Source organism: Stegodyphus dumicola, chromosome 6 (genome assembly GCF_044657685.1).
Source record: "Stegodyphus dumicola isolate Sdum_Otavi_A_Nest chromosome 6, ASM4465768v1".
NCBI lineage: Eukaryota > Metazoa > Arthropoda > Arachnida > Araneae > Eresidae > Stegodyphus > Stegodyphus dumicola.
Genome location: NC_140773.1, coordinates 190,400,740 through 190,421,228, shown reverse-complemented (window position 1 = coordinate 190,421,228; position 20,489 = coordinate 190,400,740). Strand labels below are relative to the sequence as shown.

Below are 20,489 nucleotides of genomic sequence, written 5' to 3'. Positions count from 1 at the left end.
AAACAGAAATTTTTAAATAAGGTTAATTCGATATTTCCTTTTTGTACAATGCGTAGATTAGATAACATGTATTTCCATTATTTTATTTCCTTGCTCGATTTAAAATGCGGTTTACTGAAATTATATTTTTTCTTTTAATTATGTTTTGGACGTCATTTTGGACTGGGGAAGGCGTTGGACATAAACAGGAATAGCGCCAAAAAATCGCCAATTTTCCCCAAGAGGTACCTTGAAAAATATTTTTATAAAACAAAGATAGCGAGTATAATAATAAAATCAAAATAGGGTATAAATAAAACAAAGACAGCAAGTATAATAATAAAATCTCCATGACTTCTGCCATTACGCTTCATCGATCATTTTAATAAGGTTTTAGAGCTCTTTCTGCCTTCTAACTGCTGCGAAATATCTTTGTAATATTTTAAATAAATAAATCAGATAATAATTTTAGTGAATAGGTAACATTCTGATAATTAATCATGTTATTATTTAAATACTATTTCATCTGCTTGCGCAGTTCTTAGACAGACCTCCAAATTTAGATTTGAAGAAATAAATGGGAGTGACAATAATCTAATACTCAGCATTTTTAGAGTGTATCGAAGAATATTCATAGGAAATTTGATGCTGACATTAAGCGATGTACGAAGTGCAGCAATTAAATAACGGTAATTTATTAAAGCTTTAGAATTGGCAACATTGCCTGAATCTATAAAGACAGCAATGCAACATATCGCGATATATACCTACCAAATTACGTGATGAAGGTTTAGAAGTCGGAGGTGAGTTAGTGATTTAAAATCTAGCAGCTCTGGAACGTTTCCCATAAACATGGGTGATATAAATTTGAGCAAACATTTTTCATTAAATTAGGAGGAAAACCATATCAAATTTTTCAAGAACTGTGTGATGTGTTCGGTGAACATTGGTTATCACAGGCCACGTGTGTGTTTGATTATCACAGGCACGTGCGTATGAATGGGCTCGTCTTTTCAAAGATGGCAGAGTCTTAGTCATAGACAATAAGAGGAAAGTTGTCTTTGGCATAGATATGTGAACTTTGAATATTTGCATTCCGTCATTGTCGTCTGACCGTACAAATGTTGTTAAAGGACCGAACTGGGAAAATAAAGCAAATAAAGTCTATCTGTGACTGATTACGTATCGAAAGAAATATTTCCAAGAATCTTCGCTTTTGCTGTACTTGAGTGATTGATTATCCAAAAACAAGTCTTTGGGAACAAAATTTAGACAAGGCAAAGCTATATGGGAAATATTTTCGCTTATACTGCACAATGTTCGGCGTACATAGTCGGAGCATCGGTTCCAGCGAAACTATTTAAGCCAGGAGCTTCGCCATGGTAGAAGAAAGAGAAGCTCGATTCAGGAAAGGTTATTTTTCCCTAGCGTCATCTAGACGCTAGGGCTTTTGCTTTTTATGAAGAAACTGTTTACATAATATATTCATAAAAGATACATATTTGTTTGAAAAATGCAACGAACTTCAATATTATTGAACAAAATTCAAGAAAATAATCGTACTGCATTTTGTAACAAGTATTTAATTATTTAATGATTGTCAAACTTTATACATTAAAATTTTTAACAAATGTTATTTTCCCAAATTAAGATTTATACAAAAAAGGTTTTCAAAATTGGTGCTTTTATTGTTAATGTAAATGACAAATGTTGAAAAGATAAATGCTTAATGTTTTAACATATAAAATTCAGCAGCTTTGACTCAGTTTTCTTATAAAATAATTATAATATTATTTCTTATAAAATAACTTATAAAAGCAGAAATGTAAGACGTAAAGTTACTTCTGATCTGTGTCTTTCCGCATTTTGTGCGGTACACCCAGCTAGCAACCGAAAGATATCGGGCTTGATTCTCAAGGAAGGTATGGTGGATTGTCTAAGATTCCTGCTCAAAAAAGTCCTAAACATTCTCTCAGTTGAATCAGAATGCTGGTTTAAACATTTGATTTAAAAATTTTTATTGACAAAATAACATTCACATGCTCTTTACGTTGTAACTTCCACGGTTATAGACGATTTGAATTTGCAGTGGAAATGAGAAATACTATTTGATATCGACTTTCATTTATTTTCTGATTACTTGTTTATTTTTCTTTGTCTTTGGAGTATAAAATATTTAAGTTACCTTTTCTAAGATTAGGTTTATCACAACATCCCCCTGAACCATCATCATTTATACAGCAATTTGTTTCCTTAGGACAGCGATGGTTTCCCCCAGGGCATACTTTCATAACAGTCTTTTGTGGTGAAACGAAAGCCTTTTTACCAATAAACGCAATTTTTCTCAGTAAATAACTGTCGTCTGAACTCTTAACACAAGATACAGGCGTGCATTTATAACCATTTGGACAACAGTGAAGCTTATCAGAGCAACAGACACCATTAGGTAAAGCACAGCATCCTGTTGGACATGTGGTGGTACCTGGTGGACAGTCAAATACCTTTCGTTGCACAGCCGTTGTTGCTTCAGATTTAAGCTCTATTTTTCCGATGGACGAGTCAAGCTTGATACATAAACCGACATAGGGAACACAGACTAAACCAGGAGGGCAGCATTCGTAACCATCTGAGCAGCACACAGCATCTTGGATTGGACAGCAACCAAGTGCGCATTCAGTCTCAGAGGGACCACATGAAAATTTTCCACCTGTAAAGAAGAGCGCAAGCACAATAAACCAAACAGATTAAGCATTACATAGAAGTCAGTTCATATGGCATTACCATTATGATTATAATTAAATGCTTTTTAAATGGAAATACTGACCCTATTTTCAATTCATTTAAGGGACATTTATGAGACTAGTTCAAGATTTTTCTTACCTACAGTAGAACTAGAGTACAGTGTAGGGATTTAACGGGACTGTGGTCCATACGAATATTTGAAAATGCCATATAAATGGATAGTCTTTTATTTGAAAGCTAGATCTGTTATAAAGAAAGGGAATTTGATTTCTGTTTTTGTTATTATGAATCTATTTAAATAAAGACTACAGAGTCAAAAATATGTTTATATTTTTCCAAATATATATAGAACACATAACATTCTTTAGAATTAAACAGTGAATAATAATGCATATTCCTAAAAATATTTCCTATATTAATAAAGTCTAGTTCGTGAATTGCAAAGAAATTACTGATGACGATGAATGTAACCAATGTTTCTCATGACAACAACTAACACTAGAGGTATTGAACATCACCTCTGCAAGGCGATCATTTCCACAGGAGATCAAAATGGAAAAGCAAGTGATTATATTAGGGAGGTTTCAGTCTACTTTTTATGTATACAAACCCTAAAACTAAAAGCAATCATTTTTTTAGTCGTCCTTTTAAGTGCACTTACAATTCAGTGGTATGTTGGTTTTAAGCTGAAACCAATATTATAGTCTTTCCTACTACATATCTCGGATCGTTTTCAAAACGATAAGCTCCCGCATTTTCCTCCCTCTGCTATGAATAGCCTGCGTGGACTTGACGTGCTATCATGTTCTGTAGCATCTCCAGAGTTGTTTCTTCTTGAGTACACTCGCAACATCATTCATGGATTTTTACAAAAGTAACAAGCAGTTGCTATTTTATTTATTTATTTATTTTGCCTAAGTCTTTACAGAGTGGCAAAAATTCCTCAGACTGACTAGTGACGTAGATTTTGAATAAAACTCAATTGATCGAAAACGAGCAGACACAGATTTCCCCTTCTTAAAAGGCAAAAATATTTTGTAATAATATTAACTAAAAAAATACACCGAAGAATAAATGTTCGAAATATTGAAGGAACAAGAATCAGCTTAAGTTACATAAATTTACGGCACTACTTTCAAAGGTTCTTTCTCTTCTTTCAAAAGAACCTTTCTCTTCTGTTGCAGGAGTGAAAGGGACGAAGAAGCCTGTGCTCACGCGTTAACAGGATACTAGGAAAACAAAGCTACTAGTGCCATCTATCGACAAAAGTTGTTAAAAGTTGGAAGATAATGGCATATTAGAATTGGGATTATTAACTAGAACTGAGTACTTTTCTGAACATGAAACGTCTCTTGAAAATCTAAATCAACAATGAAAGACATTTTTTAAACAATTTTGGACGCAGAAAAATGGACTGTGTGATTTTTGACCAGTAGTGTTGAGTAATAGAGGATTTATGTGTTTCTTTTTCCTGAATGTAGGCAAAAGAAGCACAGAAATCCTCTATTGCCCAACATGGCTGGTAAAAAATTACATCTTCCTTTTTTCTGCGGCAGAAATTATATGAAAAATATCTTCCATTGGCAAATAAGATTTTATACGGGCGCTTTACAGTCATAAACATCTGTCAATTCTGTTTAATGATCCCAATTGTAATTCGCCTTAACTTTCAGCTTTTAAGGAAGTTATTTCATAGTCGATCATGCATGAGCACTGGCTTCTCTTCGCCAATTTCATTCCTGCAGCTGGAGGAGGATTGTTCTGTTGAAACCTTCTAAATTAGTCCTTGAGGATTTACGCAATTTATGCTGATTATTGTAGTTTCAGTATCTCCAACTTATTTTGCAACAACATGTGTATGCCTGCTGTAGATATTGTTTTTGCTTCTTAAGAATAGGGACCTAAGTCTGATCGCACTCGAAATCTACAGACATTTATTAAAGACATAAGCTAAATTAAAATTGCTGGTTCGCCTAGTTTTAAATTTTACCTCTTCAAGTGTAGCCACCAGTGTAGACCACTAGCCGCCAATCGACGGAAAATGGTTCTGGTTGATATGGGAATATCCAGGGTATCTTGAACATGCTGTATTTCCTTGTTTCAGCCATCGTCACCACAGCCGGAGCATTGTGGACGTGTTCAGGTGTGTCAGCTGAGATTTGCCGTATGGACCAGCCTGCCCTTCTCACTCCGATCACCATGCCCCTTGTAAAATCGTCTGTCTGCTGGAAATGCCACCAATGACCACGGCCTGGCATTCTCTGCTATTACAAACGTCCTCTGAGACAAGAACGAATTTTCTACGACGATTTCTCTAGCAGAAATAACGGCACGGCCGTAAGCGACGCTAACCACTATACCGGTTGGGCAGAACATATTTTTATGTTACATATTTATCAGCTTAATATAACTATGGAAGAAAATGAAACCAGAAGCAACTTTTTTCAACAACTTATATAAAGTGAAAATAGTTTTTCCTAATACATTTAGTAAAATAATCCATTATGATCGTACTCTTCTCATACCGGTACCAGATTCAGAAATGTAGGTGTATATGCACGTGTGTATGTATGTATGTGAGTATATGTGGATGTTTATACACAGAGATACATACACAAGTACACATATATATGCATACAAGAGCATGTACAAACATCCATACACACATACATGTATACATTTCTGAATCCTGTCCCGATAACAGAAGAGTACATTAGCTATGTTGGAATGTACAACAAGCATTCATTACAAAGCATACAATACTCTAAATTATAATATTCATTAATCAGGGTTTCTTAAATTTTTTTCAGTCACCACCCCTTTTCATCACTGACATTTTTTCGCACCCCCGGGATCCCATAATATTTACAAAAATTTTGTGGGACCCCCATAAGTATTGCGCAAATCCGACACACGCGTGAGTGAAACTGTCCATTTTTTCACTTGTATTGGAATATACTATTGCACTTTTAGGTCATTAACTTTAATTTCTAATTTTAAGACAGAGAACAATGTGAAAATTTTAAATAAGTAACAGACGAAATGACAGCGTCACGTGCAAAGCAAGAAAAATGAACGTTTATATTATAAAAAGACTGTGTCGAAACGTTTTCGTTTTTTTTTCTTCGTCTGTATTGTCTTATCACCCTGCATTAAAGAATGCCTAAATTAAAATAAATGATAAATGTTAGTTTTCAATGTATTTAAGAGAAATCGAAAGGTCACCATGGATCGAAAGAAGAATCGAAAGTTATTTGTAATCAGAAGTATTTCCCAGATTTTAAAATATCAGTTTGATTTACACTTAATTTTCTAATTTATAGCAATACTTGCATTGTTGCTGTTTCTCTCCATAAGACTTTATATTTAGTTTTCCATATAAGCAGTTAGAGGTTAATCATAATTCAATCTGGCTCGTTAAAGAACATGTTTAACACAATCTCAAGTAATAAAAATATACTTATCAAATAAATGATCATATATCCAGTGTTACTTACCTGAAAATGTCGAATTATTTCCAGAGCGTGGAGATCCATGTACAAAATTAGCAAGTACGATAATAACAGCAAGTTTCAACATCGTATTTCTGTAAAATATAAAATGATTTTACTCTTAAATCAATTAATTTCATCATTAAGGAAACACCTACATCAACAAATTTCTAGTCATATCCTTTAGTAACAACAGAAAACGCAAATAAATCAAAATTTTAGAACACACTTGAATATAAATACTGAAAATATGGCTCTTATTTAAAGTTGCTGATTCAATACATGCTTAAGCACAATGTGTTTACAAAGAATCAAGGTCTAATTTTTCTAACAAATTTCAGTAACTAGGTAAATGATAGGTGACGGCCTGTTTGTTGTTGATACACCTTCCAAAAAATAGCCTACAGCTGTCTGCTGCCGTAAACATTAGAGCCCTAATCCAGTTTTTGTAACAAAGCATGGATGAAGGTATTTCAATTTGCCATTTTGACGCACCTAATATTGAATATACAATAAAGACATTTTTTGGCTTTAAATAAATTGCTCGTCATAATACTTTCTTATTTCTCGTGGCCAACATTCGTCACCAAAAACAAAATAAGAATAAAACTTTTACCCGCTCACCCGGTCTTGAAATGTATGAAGTCTGTTATACCATACCGACCGCATCCAATTTAAAATAAAAAATGCTGATCTGTAAACCACATGACTTCCTTGTACGGATATTAAATTCTACGCATTTTTCCCTGCATTTCATTTAAACCTTTTGAATTGAATTAAACCTACTTCGTCAATAGCGCATAAAACACAATAGAATAAATGCACTGTTTAAAATTCACTATATTAATTTACCATAGCGACACTCTGGCGCTAGGTTCACTTAACAGGGTTACATTTCATAACTCAGAATGCACAAAACTTTTATCATCTGAAGAATTATCTAATCATTGCTGCGTGTTATATTTAAATACTATAATAAATCTAAAACGATGTATAAAAGAAATTAAACAAATAAAAATAAACAGTTTTTCACAGACGATTTAGCGCTGCTTATCCAATGCGCATACGCTACTCTTAAACACTCTGCTCTGTCCGAAACAGACTGGCGACAGTATTTTCTACTAAGATGAAACACTTAGTTCCTCGAATTTCATTAGAGATATATTTCTCATTCAATTAATTCACTTCTCACTTCGCGGCAAGACATAAAAACTCAAAATATTTTCATTAAAAACTATAGAAAAAATAAAACACAAAATACAGTTAAAACAATTAGAAAAATAGTTTTTGCAATTAAAATTAAAGTTTCTACGCAAAAACAAGCAATTCGGCCAGCAGGCAAGAAGGCAGATTTTTCAGTGCACAAAACTAAAAGTTCCCTTTAGTCCCACTCGGGAAAAACACATAGAAGGTGCAGAAAGAATTAACACACTATTCTGCTAAGTTTCAAATGTAAGCAAATAAGGCTGCTATGGTAAAAAAAATTAGACTTATCCGCACTTAAACAACTTTTAAATTGCTGATAATTCTACAACTATTACATGCAGATTAACTAAAAGCATAAAACCTTAACCAGAAGATAAGAACAACATAGTTCAATCATTTTTTAGCAAAGAATGCTCAATTTACCAACATATAAGAATTAAAAAAAAAAAAAAAAAAAAAAAAAAAAACTGAGCTTATTGAGCCGAGTAACAGAGTGAATATATATATATATATATATATATATATATATATATATATATATTTGATGTGTCCGATTGCAAACAAAAATAGAGGTGCACAAATCTATATACAATACTTCAAACTTCTGAGGCTACTGTTTTTTGAGTTATGCGAGATACATACGTACGAATAGACACCACGAAAAATTCTCTTCAGAATTCATTTTAAATTAGTTTTACAATTTTTTTGGGGGAAAAAAGTTCTTTATTGTGTTCCTTACATACAGATGTCACACAAAACTGTCGTTAAATTGCATTCGCTAACTGTCAAAATAGATATTGTCGTTGAAATATGATATCCGGAATTTGCCGTGATTACAGTATTTCCTTTGCTTCGTGTAAAGAAGTAAAAAAGCATAACAAATGAAGAGAATCGCTACTTACTATCAAAATCTAGTCCCCAAAATGCAATAACTTATTTCCACATTCAGAATCGAAACTATTTAAACCCTGTAGGTTTCTGCTATTCCCAAAACTTATCTCAATATCGTGTGCAGATTCTACTAGACTGAAGCACGAATTACTCCATTAATCCAGAGGTCAAACTTTGTTCCACAGTACCCAAAGGTTTCGAAAGTCAAAATAAAAATTCAAGAAGAAAATTGTAAAGCACTCATAATAGTTCACTCGTGTTTATTAACCCCTTAAACAATACCATAATTTTCCAGAAAACAGTAAAAACTGTGCCTATTTTGTTATTCAAGAAAATTGTTTAAAAATGTGTGTAACAATATACAACAATATACTGATTCATTTTTAATTTTTCGAATTTATATTTTGCTTGAAATCAAGAAATTTTAATTTTTCAGAAAAAACCAACAATCAGGGTTAAGAAAAGAACTGTTTTTAATCTTTCGGGGGTATTTTTTTCAACACTCTAATCCAGAAATATCACGGGCACGAGAAATAGAAGTCGAAACCTCACCCGGTAATTTGATGGGAGTGAGAAGGAAGGAGGTTAACTAAAAAATATTAAAAAGCATTTTGTTATACATTACTTTTAAGACTTAATATGTGGTCATAATGCGTCAAAGTGAAGGACACTGCGATGCTTTCCAAAACTAAACATTTTTCTAATGGAAAATGAATTGAATTTAGATGACGGTGTTAAAAATTATACAATGCAGCCCTTTTTCAATTGAAGGAAACTGTAAGAGTATAGATATTTCCCATAAGGAAAAACGTTAAGCATAATTTTATAAAAATTCGTTCGAGTATCGCGATAAACCAAAATGTTTCAATGAGGGAACAACTTATCGACATATTAACAGTTTGGTTTGGTTAATTGAGATTATGACAAAGCTCACTAGGGCTATCTGCCTGGGGGATGCTTTCTCGGAGGACTTTTTAAGGGAACCTGACTCGTACATACTCTACACATGGGGTAAACCATGAAAATGCGCATGCAGCCATCCCGTTCGCGGTATTCCCAACCTACCAGTGTTCAGCGACTTTACCGCTCGGCCGTTTGTAGGCGACATATCAACAGACGCAACATTAAAGTCTAAATTTAAGAAAAGCAGCTTCTAAAGTTTTGGTTGTAGATTCATGCAGAATACCTAGAAATTTCTCTCACGAATATAAACATTTTAATGCTTTTTGGGACAACGAGAGAAACAAGCGAAAAATTTTTCTCAGCGTATGTGACAATAAAAACTTCGAAACAAATTAAGCACAGAATATAAAATGCGAGTACAAATAACATTAATAGAGCAAGGCTTGTGTTTTTGTAGCAGTTTGGGATACAAAAATGCAAGCACACTCTTGTCACTAAAATAATACAAGCGTAGATGTCACCTGGAACAGGAGTTAATGACATTAAAGGATAAATTACGTTAATTTTATGTTGAAATTTTTTAATAAAAAATGCAATATTTTTTTTAATTGACTTTACGTAAAGTACCTATAAAAACATATTGATCTACTTTAAATATTAAATTAAGATACAGTTTTTTAAGAGTAGGATGAGGTTCTCCGAAAACACCTTATAATTCTAAAGGTTCCGTGAACCAACAAAGTGTGAAGACCACTGCTGTAGTCTAAAGAAAATGACCAAAGTCGTAAGAAGATTATACAAACCCTTTTTATTTAACATTTAAAGTAACAGAAGCCGCTACTTATGCTTCACAGGAACTTCTGTTGCTTGCTAATAGCTAAGGTAAAATAATTTCAGTGTAGGTACCATAGTCTGAAACTTCATACAAACTAGACTGCTTAAGTTGGATTATGATAATTAACGGCGCGTATTAAAATGCTCGCGGAATAACTTTGACCAGAGCTGACAATAGTACCGCGAGGCTGCCAGAAGCTCTAAAAACGTTCAAAATCTCAACTTAGTAAAGCAACCAATTTGCATTCTAGTGAGGCTGCGGAAAGAAGATGCTAAAGGAAAGGTTCGAATCACAATAATTGGTTAATTAATATAAAATTCTACAGCATAATAGTAAAAATGCATTTAGGTATCGTAAGAGAAGTGTAACGCGTCAGTTAGTGTTTTGTCCTACAGTATAGGCAAAAGATACCTGTTTACTATTTGTCCGCTTTATATTTGCTCCATACTTCCGTTTATCTATGTATCTACCTATATATGAATGAGTGAAAAACATTACTTTTCCCCTTCACTCAGTATGCGCTCATATGATGGTAAAATAAATCTAGTCTTAATCTAATCTTGGTCATCCTGAGTACGCGCTGTTATCCAATTTTATTGGTAGAAGATTGCATTCTCAACCTAAGTTTTACTTCGAAACATTAAAATATGATAATAAAGCTGTAAAGACATTAGGAATTTGATGCTGAGAAACGAAAAATGAGGAATGCTCCCGCCGGGACTCCTACTCCGTATTCGAACCCCGTACCTCTCGAATACGGGCAGAGTGTACTCACCATTACACCACGAAGACATGCTATGAAGACGGAAAAAATACCTTATATACTACCCCCTTTTAAAGGGGGATTAGGGGACGCAATCGCCAAACTCTGGCGGTGGAGAATCATCACCCACCACCTTTTTTAGTTCAGGCGCCACTGAATCTTAATGTAGAGACATTAAGATTTTTTTAAGAAGTCATGAAAAAGGAGCAGTGCCCCTGCAAGGACACGAACTCTGGATGTCTCGGATACGCGCCTAGTGTGCTGACCATTACGCCACGAAGGCATGCTAAGAAGGTGGGGAAAATACCTTATAAAGTAATAAAACATGTACTCTATAATTACTCAATATCATTAAGAATATAAACCATACAGCAATATGGTTTTAACTAATAAAACTTTTACTCCAAAAATTATTAATTTAAATAAAGATAGTTACTAGGAAATTTATACGAAGTAACAGACTCAGACATTAACAGTGTGCGGTTGATCGCTTCGCGCATACTTTAAGAAGAAAAATAATTTTTTGTTTTTAAAAAGAAAAATGAAATAATGATTAGGTAATATTTTAGTAGGCACTGATAAAAAATATATAATCAATCAAAAACGAGCCTCTTACCAACACAATCTAAAATAACTATTAAATAATAATTATTTAACTTTATTCCAGCCTTATTTCATTGATTGCTCTAATCTAAAATACCCTACTGAATAAAACCCTATATTTATTTACAGAAATACAACAGTATAATTCTGAAACTTTTTATAGCACAAATTGTGGATATCAGACTGTTTTGACAGAAACAATACGAACAAAAATCTGAGTATTTAAACTTACGTTCAAATCACTGGTCGTTCGGTAACAAAATAAAATGATTTTTGTCACCGTTCACTTCCTTTTAGACATAGTTCTGTAGTTCGCCTTTTTATGAATCATCTACATTCAAGCTACAATTATTTGCTGAATCAGCTACACGTGATCTCTTTGAACTTTGGCTACTTTCTGATTCATGTGAATTAGGACGAAAGGTAACTCGTAATATAATCGCTTAAATCGGATAGTGATAACTTTAATAAAACGAGCTTTACAGTCCGCAGTTTCTGCATTAAACTGAAAGTAAAATACCGATGCTCACTGTAACGTAATAATTGAAATGATGCTACCTGAAATGATAATGAATACCTGGAAGAAAAGATAAAAACATAGATTGGCGTTAAAAGAATATTAAGAATCGAAACAAAACACCCGAAGTTTTATAAGAAGAAATACTTCTTCGTAATCTTTAAAACAGTATATTCATATTTATATATCTTTCATACATATTTGATACATATTACGCATTTTTTAAATAAAAATATAACATAAGTATTTTAAAAAATAAGGCTTACGAAACCATAATAATTGAACACTAACTGATAACAACTTCGAATTGATCTTGCTACTTAGAAAATCTTAACAATCACCTAAAAATATTATATTGCTAATACATCACTCCCCCACCAGAAACTACACATATTATGATTTAAGAGGTTTTGATAGAGGAACAATATACTGTAAGCTAACTAACATTAGAGTTTTAAAAAAGTATTAAATCAAATAAATAAATATATGCAACTGAAATTAAACGTATTCCCCAGTAGTGTTTAGAAAAACATATTCTACATTGTTCTAAAGCGTAATTCTAAAGCGTAAACATATTCTACATTGTTCTAAAGCGTAATGAGCGTTCTATTGGTTGTCGAGTTTGGATTTGTTTAGACATGGATCTTGACCGTGTCGGTTCGTAAGAAGACATGATTATAGACATTCGGATCTTTACGGACAAAAAACTTTAGGAATCATTTATCGCTGTACCGCAGAAAGCTTGAACAATACCATTTGTTTTAGCAATTTATGTAAAATTGTTTGAGGTGTTGTGTAAACGGTAGACTTATCGAAAATTTTTCCAGGAAGTTTACTTGTTTTCCCGTAAACCATTTGTGCATGGTCCAGAGCCTCCTTTCAACGCTGCTCTAAAACCTAAAAGGATTGTTAGAATGAGTTCAAACCACATAACTGAAGTATGACATCTGATAGAAGCTTTCGAATTTGGATGACATCTCTCAATTTTGAAGCTGCAGTATGGATGATAAGAAGCTGTGTGTTAATTTTGACACCCATAAAATTGCCAAGGTTCGAAATGATTCAGAAGTACGTTGAGCTCTACGATTCCTAATAATCTGGTAAGGAATTCCAGAATAAGTGATCCATTTGTCATAAAAACTTTTGCAACAGTTTCTGCTGTTATGTCACCTAAATGAATGGCTTGCTTCCAACACATACAGCTGTCAGTGAAAATTAAGCAACATATAAAAGTGTCTGATGGTGAATAGGGACCTATTACATCAATGTAAACTATGGTAAAACGTTTATTAGGATGTTGATAAGTTCCTAATTCAGAGTTTGTATGTCGTGAAACTTAATTTTTCTACCAATCAATAAAAGCACGACTTCATATTTATATATCCTTTTTGATATTTGGTCAGATAAATATGGATTTTATTTCTATAACAGTCGATTTTATTCCTGGACGAACGAGCCCATGTATTTGCTGAAATATACATTCTAAACTGTTTAGGTTATAAGGTATTGCTCCCATCTTCTTAGCATGCCTTCATGTTGTAGTGGTCAGCACACTCGGCCCGTATTCGAGAGGTCCGTGGTTCGACTCCCGGCGAGGGCATTGCTCATTTCTCACCTCTCTTCCTACGAAATAAACCTAATGTCTCTACAAGGTATAAACTGTCTGATGTTAGAAGAAGACGTTCCCTTCACAAATTTTTACCGGATGGAAATAAATAACTTTTAGAATTTAATGTTTTGCTTTGAACTTGTAAATTTTATAACTATTTATTTTATCTGCGATTTTATCATAATCAATGAGGGAAATAAAAAGATCGATTGTTCTTGATAACTGTTATGTAACATTGTTTTCGATTCCGCTAATGCCATATAATAGTAGAAAATTGAGATATAGTATATTGTTTGCACTTGCTAATTTACACGGACCCAGCTTGTATTACTTTACTTCAAGCGCCTTTACAAGTAACAAATTCATGAAAGCCGGAACAAGTGTGCGATGTAACAAAATAATTGCAGCAAAAGCGGAACTAGGAACTTGAAATATATATTGAAGTTGTCGCATTTGTCTTGGTGATCCTTTCTCGCTGTTTTTGTCTGAAAGTAAATAATAGTGGTTTATGATAAGTAAAAATTTTGAAATAGCGACCTTCTAACGTATGTTTAAAATTTTTAATTGCAAAATATGTTACTAATATGTTACTAATGCAATGACAAAGGCAAATCTGAATTGGGATAACTTAAGTTACTTTTTTGCCTAATCCTGATTACATTTTTACAATGTTTACAGTTTTGTGGAATTAAGGTTATTTTGAAGCAGGAAAGGTGAAAAATGTGCAACGCCCTCGCCGGGATTCGAACCTAGACCTCTCGAATAAACATCGAAGGTGTTTCCAACTATACCACGAAGGCATGCTGAAAGACGTGAGAAAATACATTATAGTTTGTAGCCTCGGTAGCGCAGTAGGCAGCGCGTCAGTCTCACATTATAGTTTCATCAGACCATTTAATTTGTTTTCTTCTTTTTTCTTAGCACCCTTTAGTTAGTTTAGATTCATGAAGTACTGCTTGTAGCTTACGAGCATCTGTCAGGAACGGTCAGTAAAAATTAGGCATCCCTATGAAAGTTCGCAAGTCATGATTAGCTTCTGGTAATTTAGCACTTCAATATTGCTTCGACATTTTTAGGTAGAGGCTGAGATCCCTTCGGTCAGGGCCGTGTTTAGATATTTCTTCACCTGAGACAAAGACGTAAATAAGCGCCCCTATATAGAATCGAATTAACTATATAAACTGTCGCATTCATCAAAGGTAATTATTTTAAATGATAGTATTTTAATTTTTAAAATGTTGTTGCGTGTAGGTTTGTAATGGACTGAAGGCACAAAGAGCAGATGGCAGGTTGATAAAATTTATTTTCCCAAAAGAAACACCTTACAGTTCTGGAACTTTTCACAGAAGTACTCGTACAGCTCTTCTAAGTATGACAAGCCCAATCACTACTAGGTACCACATCAAATTACTAAGAATGTTGAACACAACGCAGTGCAAAGCGATCGTTAAGATCGAAGCTTTTAGGAAATCTCTCCAACACTCCAAAGTCACTAGAAACTGAGAATTGATGCTCTTCCTATTCTTATATACTAGTTCCCCCCTCCCGGCTGACGAAAAATATCTAGGATCTTCGATTTCTTGAAATTGGCGGACGACATATACAGTTAGAATTATATAGAGGATCGAATATATTTATAGTTACATGGGAATTAGACCAATTACAGTTACAGATGAACTAGACCAAAATTTCGTCGAATGGTTGCCATGTTTTGTCGAATGGTTTAGCGATTTTGGGTCTTTTTTCGTCAAATTTGGTCATTAGCTTGGCATTAGCCAGGCGATATAGCCTCAATGTTAAATGGACTTGCCCCTGCAAACTCATTTTTCAAGCGAAGCTTCAATCTCTTGAGATAATTCATGTTATATTATGCAAGAGATGCCACTATTTTGTGCATAAATTGACTAAAATTATTTACATATACACAAAATTCATAAAAATATTTTAAAGCGTAACTTTATTCAGAAAAATCATACAAGTAATGATTTAGAGTTTTTTACTGAAAAGTTTTTTACTGAAAAGTTTTTTACTAAAAAACAATTTTTTGATGGCAAATAAAACTGAAATTGTATAAACAGTAATGTAAATAATGAAAAAAAAAGGTGCACTGATTTTTATTTTTTATAATTTAAATTTTTCTTACCTTTAAAGAAACAAAATCATCAATCATTTGTTTTTCAAAATTATTTGATTACTTAATTTATATTTTATAGAGAAAAGTAAGTACCACTAGTAAGAGTAACGTGGCAGTGCTAATTTAAACTTCAGTGCAACTTCCAGATCCCGATAAACTATGCTAAAGTGTATTTAAGACTTTATTACTTCTGAAAGATTCATACTTGAAGCAGCGCTGGAACTAGAAATAACTACTAGGTACCACATCAAATTACTAAGAATGTTGAACACAACGCAGTGCAAATCGATCGTTAAGATCGAAGCTTTTATGAAATCTCTCCAACACTCCAAAGTCACTAGAAACTGAGAATTGATGCTCTTCCTATTCTTATATACTAGTTCCCCCCTCCCGGCTGACGAAAAATATCTAGGATCTTCGATTTCTTGAAATTGGCGGATGACATATACAGTTAGAATTATATAGAGGATCGGATATATTTATAGTTACATGGGAATTAGACCAATTACAGTTACAGATGAACTAGACCAAAATTTCGTCGAATGGTTGCCATGTTTTGTCGAATGGTTTAGCGATTTTGGGCCTTTTCTCGTTTATTAAGATTTTCTGGTTATTAAAAGTAGACATTCTGATGAAATATTTTAATGATTTAGATTTTTAAGTGTATGATTTAGATATTAAAATGATACAAAAGAATAAAAAATTATATATTAGTATTTTTATATGATTTAGATATTTAAGTGTTGCTTCTTTTAAATTACCTACGTCTAATTACATTAGTTTTTCATCGGTTATAAAATGGAAATTGAAAACATCTCGTATAATTTTTCAGATCTCCCTTTTGTTTGTGAGATTAAAATGTCTATCACTTCTTTTACTTCTACAGTGAAAAACTATTTTTGAAAATTAATTCTTTTAGTAACTGACTCTTCTTCATAATACAGTTTATTAATTTTTCTTTTTTATTTCTCTTAAATTCTTTTGATGTAGTATTTATCTCAAAAGCTAAATTTCTGCGTTTCTCAAGAATATTTTCTCTCATCTTTTGTAAGTATAATGATTGTATTCTATCATTGCTTATTTGTATAATTCACTATCGAAAATAGAGCTCTCTACCTAAGGAAATAAATGCCACTCGGGGAAAACTTTCTAAACGTATAAGTGACCCATTTATACGTTACACGTGAGGAAAATTACAAAAGGCCATTCAATGATATTCAAACGCCGGATTAGAACTATAGCTTCATGTGCAGATACAGTTACAGATTTTTTATTGAAAAACTTTATTTACCCATTCCCTTTTTTCCTTAAATTCCTTTAAATTCGATGCAAATAACAAACGTGACACCTTTTTAATTAATTTGCAACAAGGTGCTATTATTTTCAGATCACTAGCAATAGAGCATTCATATAAATGCTAAGAATAAAAGCTTACGAAAGATACATAAAATACGATATATCTATAATAATAAAAGCAAGTGTAATGTGTCTGTCTGTCTGTCTGACCGAGCTCTCCAGCCAAATCTATCGCACGCAGGGACCTGGAATTTTTTATACGGAAGCACAAAGGGGCTGGCCACCAGACCTCGAAGCCCGATTTTCGATTTTTGAATTAGAAAAATTTAAAAAAAATTATTTATAATTTATTAATCACGGTTTCTTTGACTCACTGATATTATTATTTGTTTTCAAATAACGTTCGATTGTAACAATTGATTTCTTTATTCTAGCGTTAGTTTGCTGTTTTGACGATACATTAAATCGATTAATTACAATTCATTTCTTTTTTGTAGCTTGTGGGGGGGGGAAGAGAGAGAGACAGTTTACATGTCCTACACTACTATTCCTGCGCTATTCACTTATCTGCATTTTCTAAATGCACGGGCAACGCCGGGCGGGTACACCTAGTTAGTAATAAGATCAAATTTAATAAATTTTAAAAGAGTGTAATTAGAGCTAGAGCTGATATAATATTTGTAATCGAAGATTACAATATAAATATTATATAAGCAAAGAAGGTAAAGAAAGATTTAGATAAGCAAAGAAGGTAAAGAAAGATTTAGATAAGCAAAGAAGATTACAAATATTTTATAAGCACACTTTAAAATTGTTTTGGCTGTTCAATGGTTTTATCTTTACATAGCTACAAGAATCTAGGATGAAAAGGTTTTATTTTTAACGCCTAGTATTTGAATGCGTATAATATTATATTGCTTTTTGTATCATAGTCGTATATCTATGTGTAGGTACGGATAAACCGTGTTTTTCAACTATTATTGCTGTTTTTGTTTTACTTCTTACCATCAGAGAGGAATTTTCCGCTTGGTTTCTTTCTCCTTTTTTTCTTTCTCAGCTTTTATTTCTTTCTTCTTCTTCTTTTCCTTTTTTTTTTTAAAAGTACCGCAGTGACGCATTCCAAATAAAGCGTGAAATTTGAAATTTTTTAGTACTAAACGTTATACTAATAATGAAAATATAAATTTTCAATAAAGTCTTAATTTTTTTCCAATAATCACAAGTAAATATAATTAAAAAAAATGTGTAAACTTTCAGGCACCCTTTATTAACGTTTTCTGTATTACTTTTATTTTTTAAATATCACGCTCTTCGCACTTAAACCATAAAATTCAATTTAACAGCAATATCGCAAAATAATTTTAAAATGAGTATATCTTTAAAATTACCGATACACAGTCACGCGCGCTCGAGATATTTTTTTTTTTTTTTTTTTTTTTTTGTACAGTGTTGCCACTGCTCACTTTGAAATCGTTGAGTTTGTTAATCAAAAATTCGTTAAAATGTTACAAAATATGAAATCTATAATAAAACAAATTCCAAGTTAGGGCTTCCAGATGCCCAGATTCGGTAGAGGATTATGTTATTCAAAATTTGATGGCCGTAGGTACCGTTGTTTTTTCACAGTACGAGAAACATACATACATTTATGCAGATTATTCATTATTTAATTTCTTTAAATATAATTGGTGGAAACAGATTGGAGAGCGAATCAACTCAGAAAGTGACTCAGCTCAAAGTGCCAAAACGAAATTTATAGCCTTTCTGAGCTAACGCTCCTTTGGGTCAAAATTTAAAACTTAAAGAAAAAAAAAAAAAAAAAAAAAAAAAAAGAGTTCGTACCTTGTAAGGGGAAGAAGAGTAAGTAGGCAGTCTTAGCGAAATACATTACACATCCAAGACGCATTGAAACTTTTATATGGGTTCCATCATTGTAAACTCAATATATTTACATCATAACATTTTTCAGCTTCTTTCTTTGTCACAATTAATCCTTGTGTTGGTTGTACAATTTATCGTGTGGAAGCATGAACAGACTATCATTTTAAATGAGGTGACATTATTTCGAGATTTTAAGAGCTCATCTTTTGTATCCAGTTGCAGTCTAAATGATTGCACAATATTAAAAATTGTCTTTCTGTTTTATAAAATGGCTATAACCATGAATTATTTTTCACTATAAAAGTTTTCATGTGAAATGTGTTTGTGTGTAAATACAGAATTACATAAATTCGGAGCTACGCGGTTTCTTAATTTTCCCTCCTCCGGTTCCTTTACACAATTCTGTGTTTTAGTGCTGTATAACTCGTAAGTGTTTTAGGAATTAAATATCCCAAAGATTTTTGAATGTTGTTTGAAAGAAAAAAATTTCTATTCTTAATCAAAAGTGAGAAGAAAACAGTGCCAGAAACTGATCAAGGGATTCATGTCCCATTTATTTTAATATTATTTAGTATTAATATGTATCTTAAATACATTCTTTATCTGATATCTTTCTTTTAAACAAGGGCCTTTTTATCCTTTTGCCCTGTATAATTAAAATTTATACGCGAAATTAGATCACCGACTTACACGAATCTGACTCACGCTTTTTTGTCGGCCCCACCTATCGCGTTGCTTACTATTCCGTAACAAATTTGGGATATAAATGTATAAATGCTAAATAATCTTAAATAAATATAATTTAAAAGAGCTTGAAAATAACTTACAGTTTTACATCAAACACTCCCTTTTCACTCTCATTAATGATTCTGAGTTTTGTAGTTCCTTTAAGTTTCCTTTTAAGATTTAAGAGTTTTTATATAACGCCCTTATAGTCAAGCAAATAAACTAAATCAAGCAAAAAACTTGACTCAACGATACTCGCAAAGTAAAACATAAGTGTAAATTTATCTGATACTAAATGACAGCGTTCTCAAGAATAGCAGTTAATTTTTTTCCCGTTGATAATATGTACTTCAGTGTTTCTAGATTGAAAATGAAAGTGAAAATAGAATTTTGTAGCACATATTTTAACTCTTTATCAAGTTTTTAGACTTTTCAACAGCTGAAGTAACTTACTATAAACATACTCAAATGCATAAGTCATGAATGTCTGACGTGATAAGAATCCTGAATTGATGAGTCATTGACTGATTTTAAGAGCAGATGATAATCTAGCCTTTTATAAACAAAGTAACCATATTTTGTATGTTTAAAACGAGTACATTTTTCTTATTTCTTGTAAGTTTGGGGAAGGGGAGGGAAGTGCCACTTGAAAGAGTTATCATAGTAAAACACAAAAGTGTATGATTATTTTAATGTCTCTAATATGTCCTTTCATAAAAATATTTACTACTTCTAATTGAGCATTTTATCATTTAAAAACATTTTCCTTGAAATTAATCATATTAAAAAGTAGAAAAAGTACTTTAAAGAATTGCTTTTCAATCACTTGGTTTGCTGCTCAATAACATGTAGGGTTTATATTTATTTTAACTAACATTTATTTTAAGTTTAAACTATCTTTCCTGTCAAGCCT

The 20,489-nt window shown here is 32.5% G+C and overlaps 1 protein-coding gene across 2 annotated transcripts; it reads right to left on the bottom strand.

The window, feature by feature from the left end:
* Positions 1-1,542: 1,542 nt before the first annotated feature.
* LOC118197233 (uncharacterized) lies at positions 1,543-19,857 on the bottom strand. 2 transcript variants are annotated; one of them, XM_035368742.2, is made up of 3 exons: positions 19,678-19,857; positions 6,219-6,307; positions 1,543-2,686 (listed from the first exon to the last, which is right to left on the bottom strand). In XM_035368742.2, exons 2-3 carry the CDS (start codon positions 6,298-6,300, stop codon positions 2,124-2,126), a joined length of 645 nt encoding a protein of 214 aa, XP_035224633.2. In that variant the 5' UTR covers positions 6,301-6,307; positions 19,678-19,857; the 3' UTR covers positions 1,543-2,123. The 2 variants fall into 2 exon arrangements, with proteins under 2 accessions (XP_035224633.2, XP_035224632.2); XM_035368741.2 differs by lacking the exon at positions 19,678-19,857 and adding an exon at positions 11,646-11,860.
* Positions 19,858-20,489: the final 632 nt, after the last annotated feature.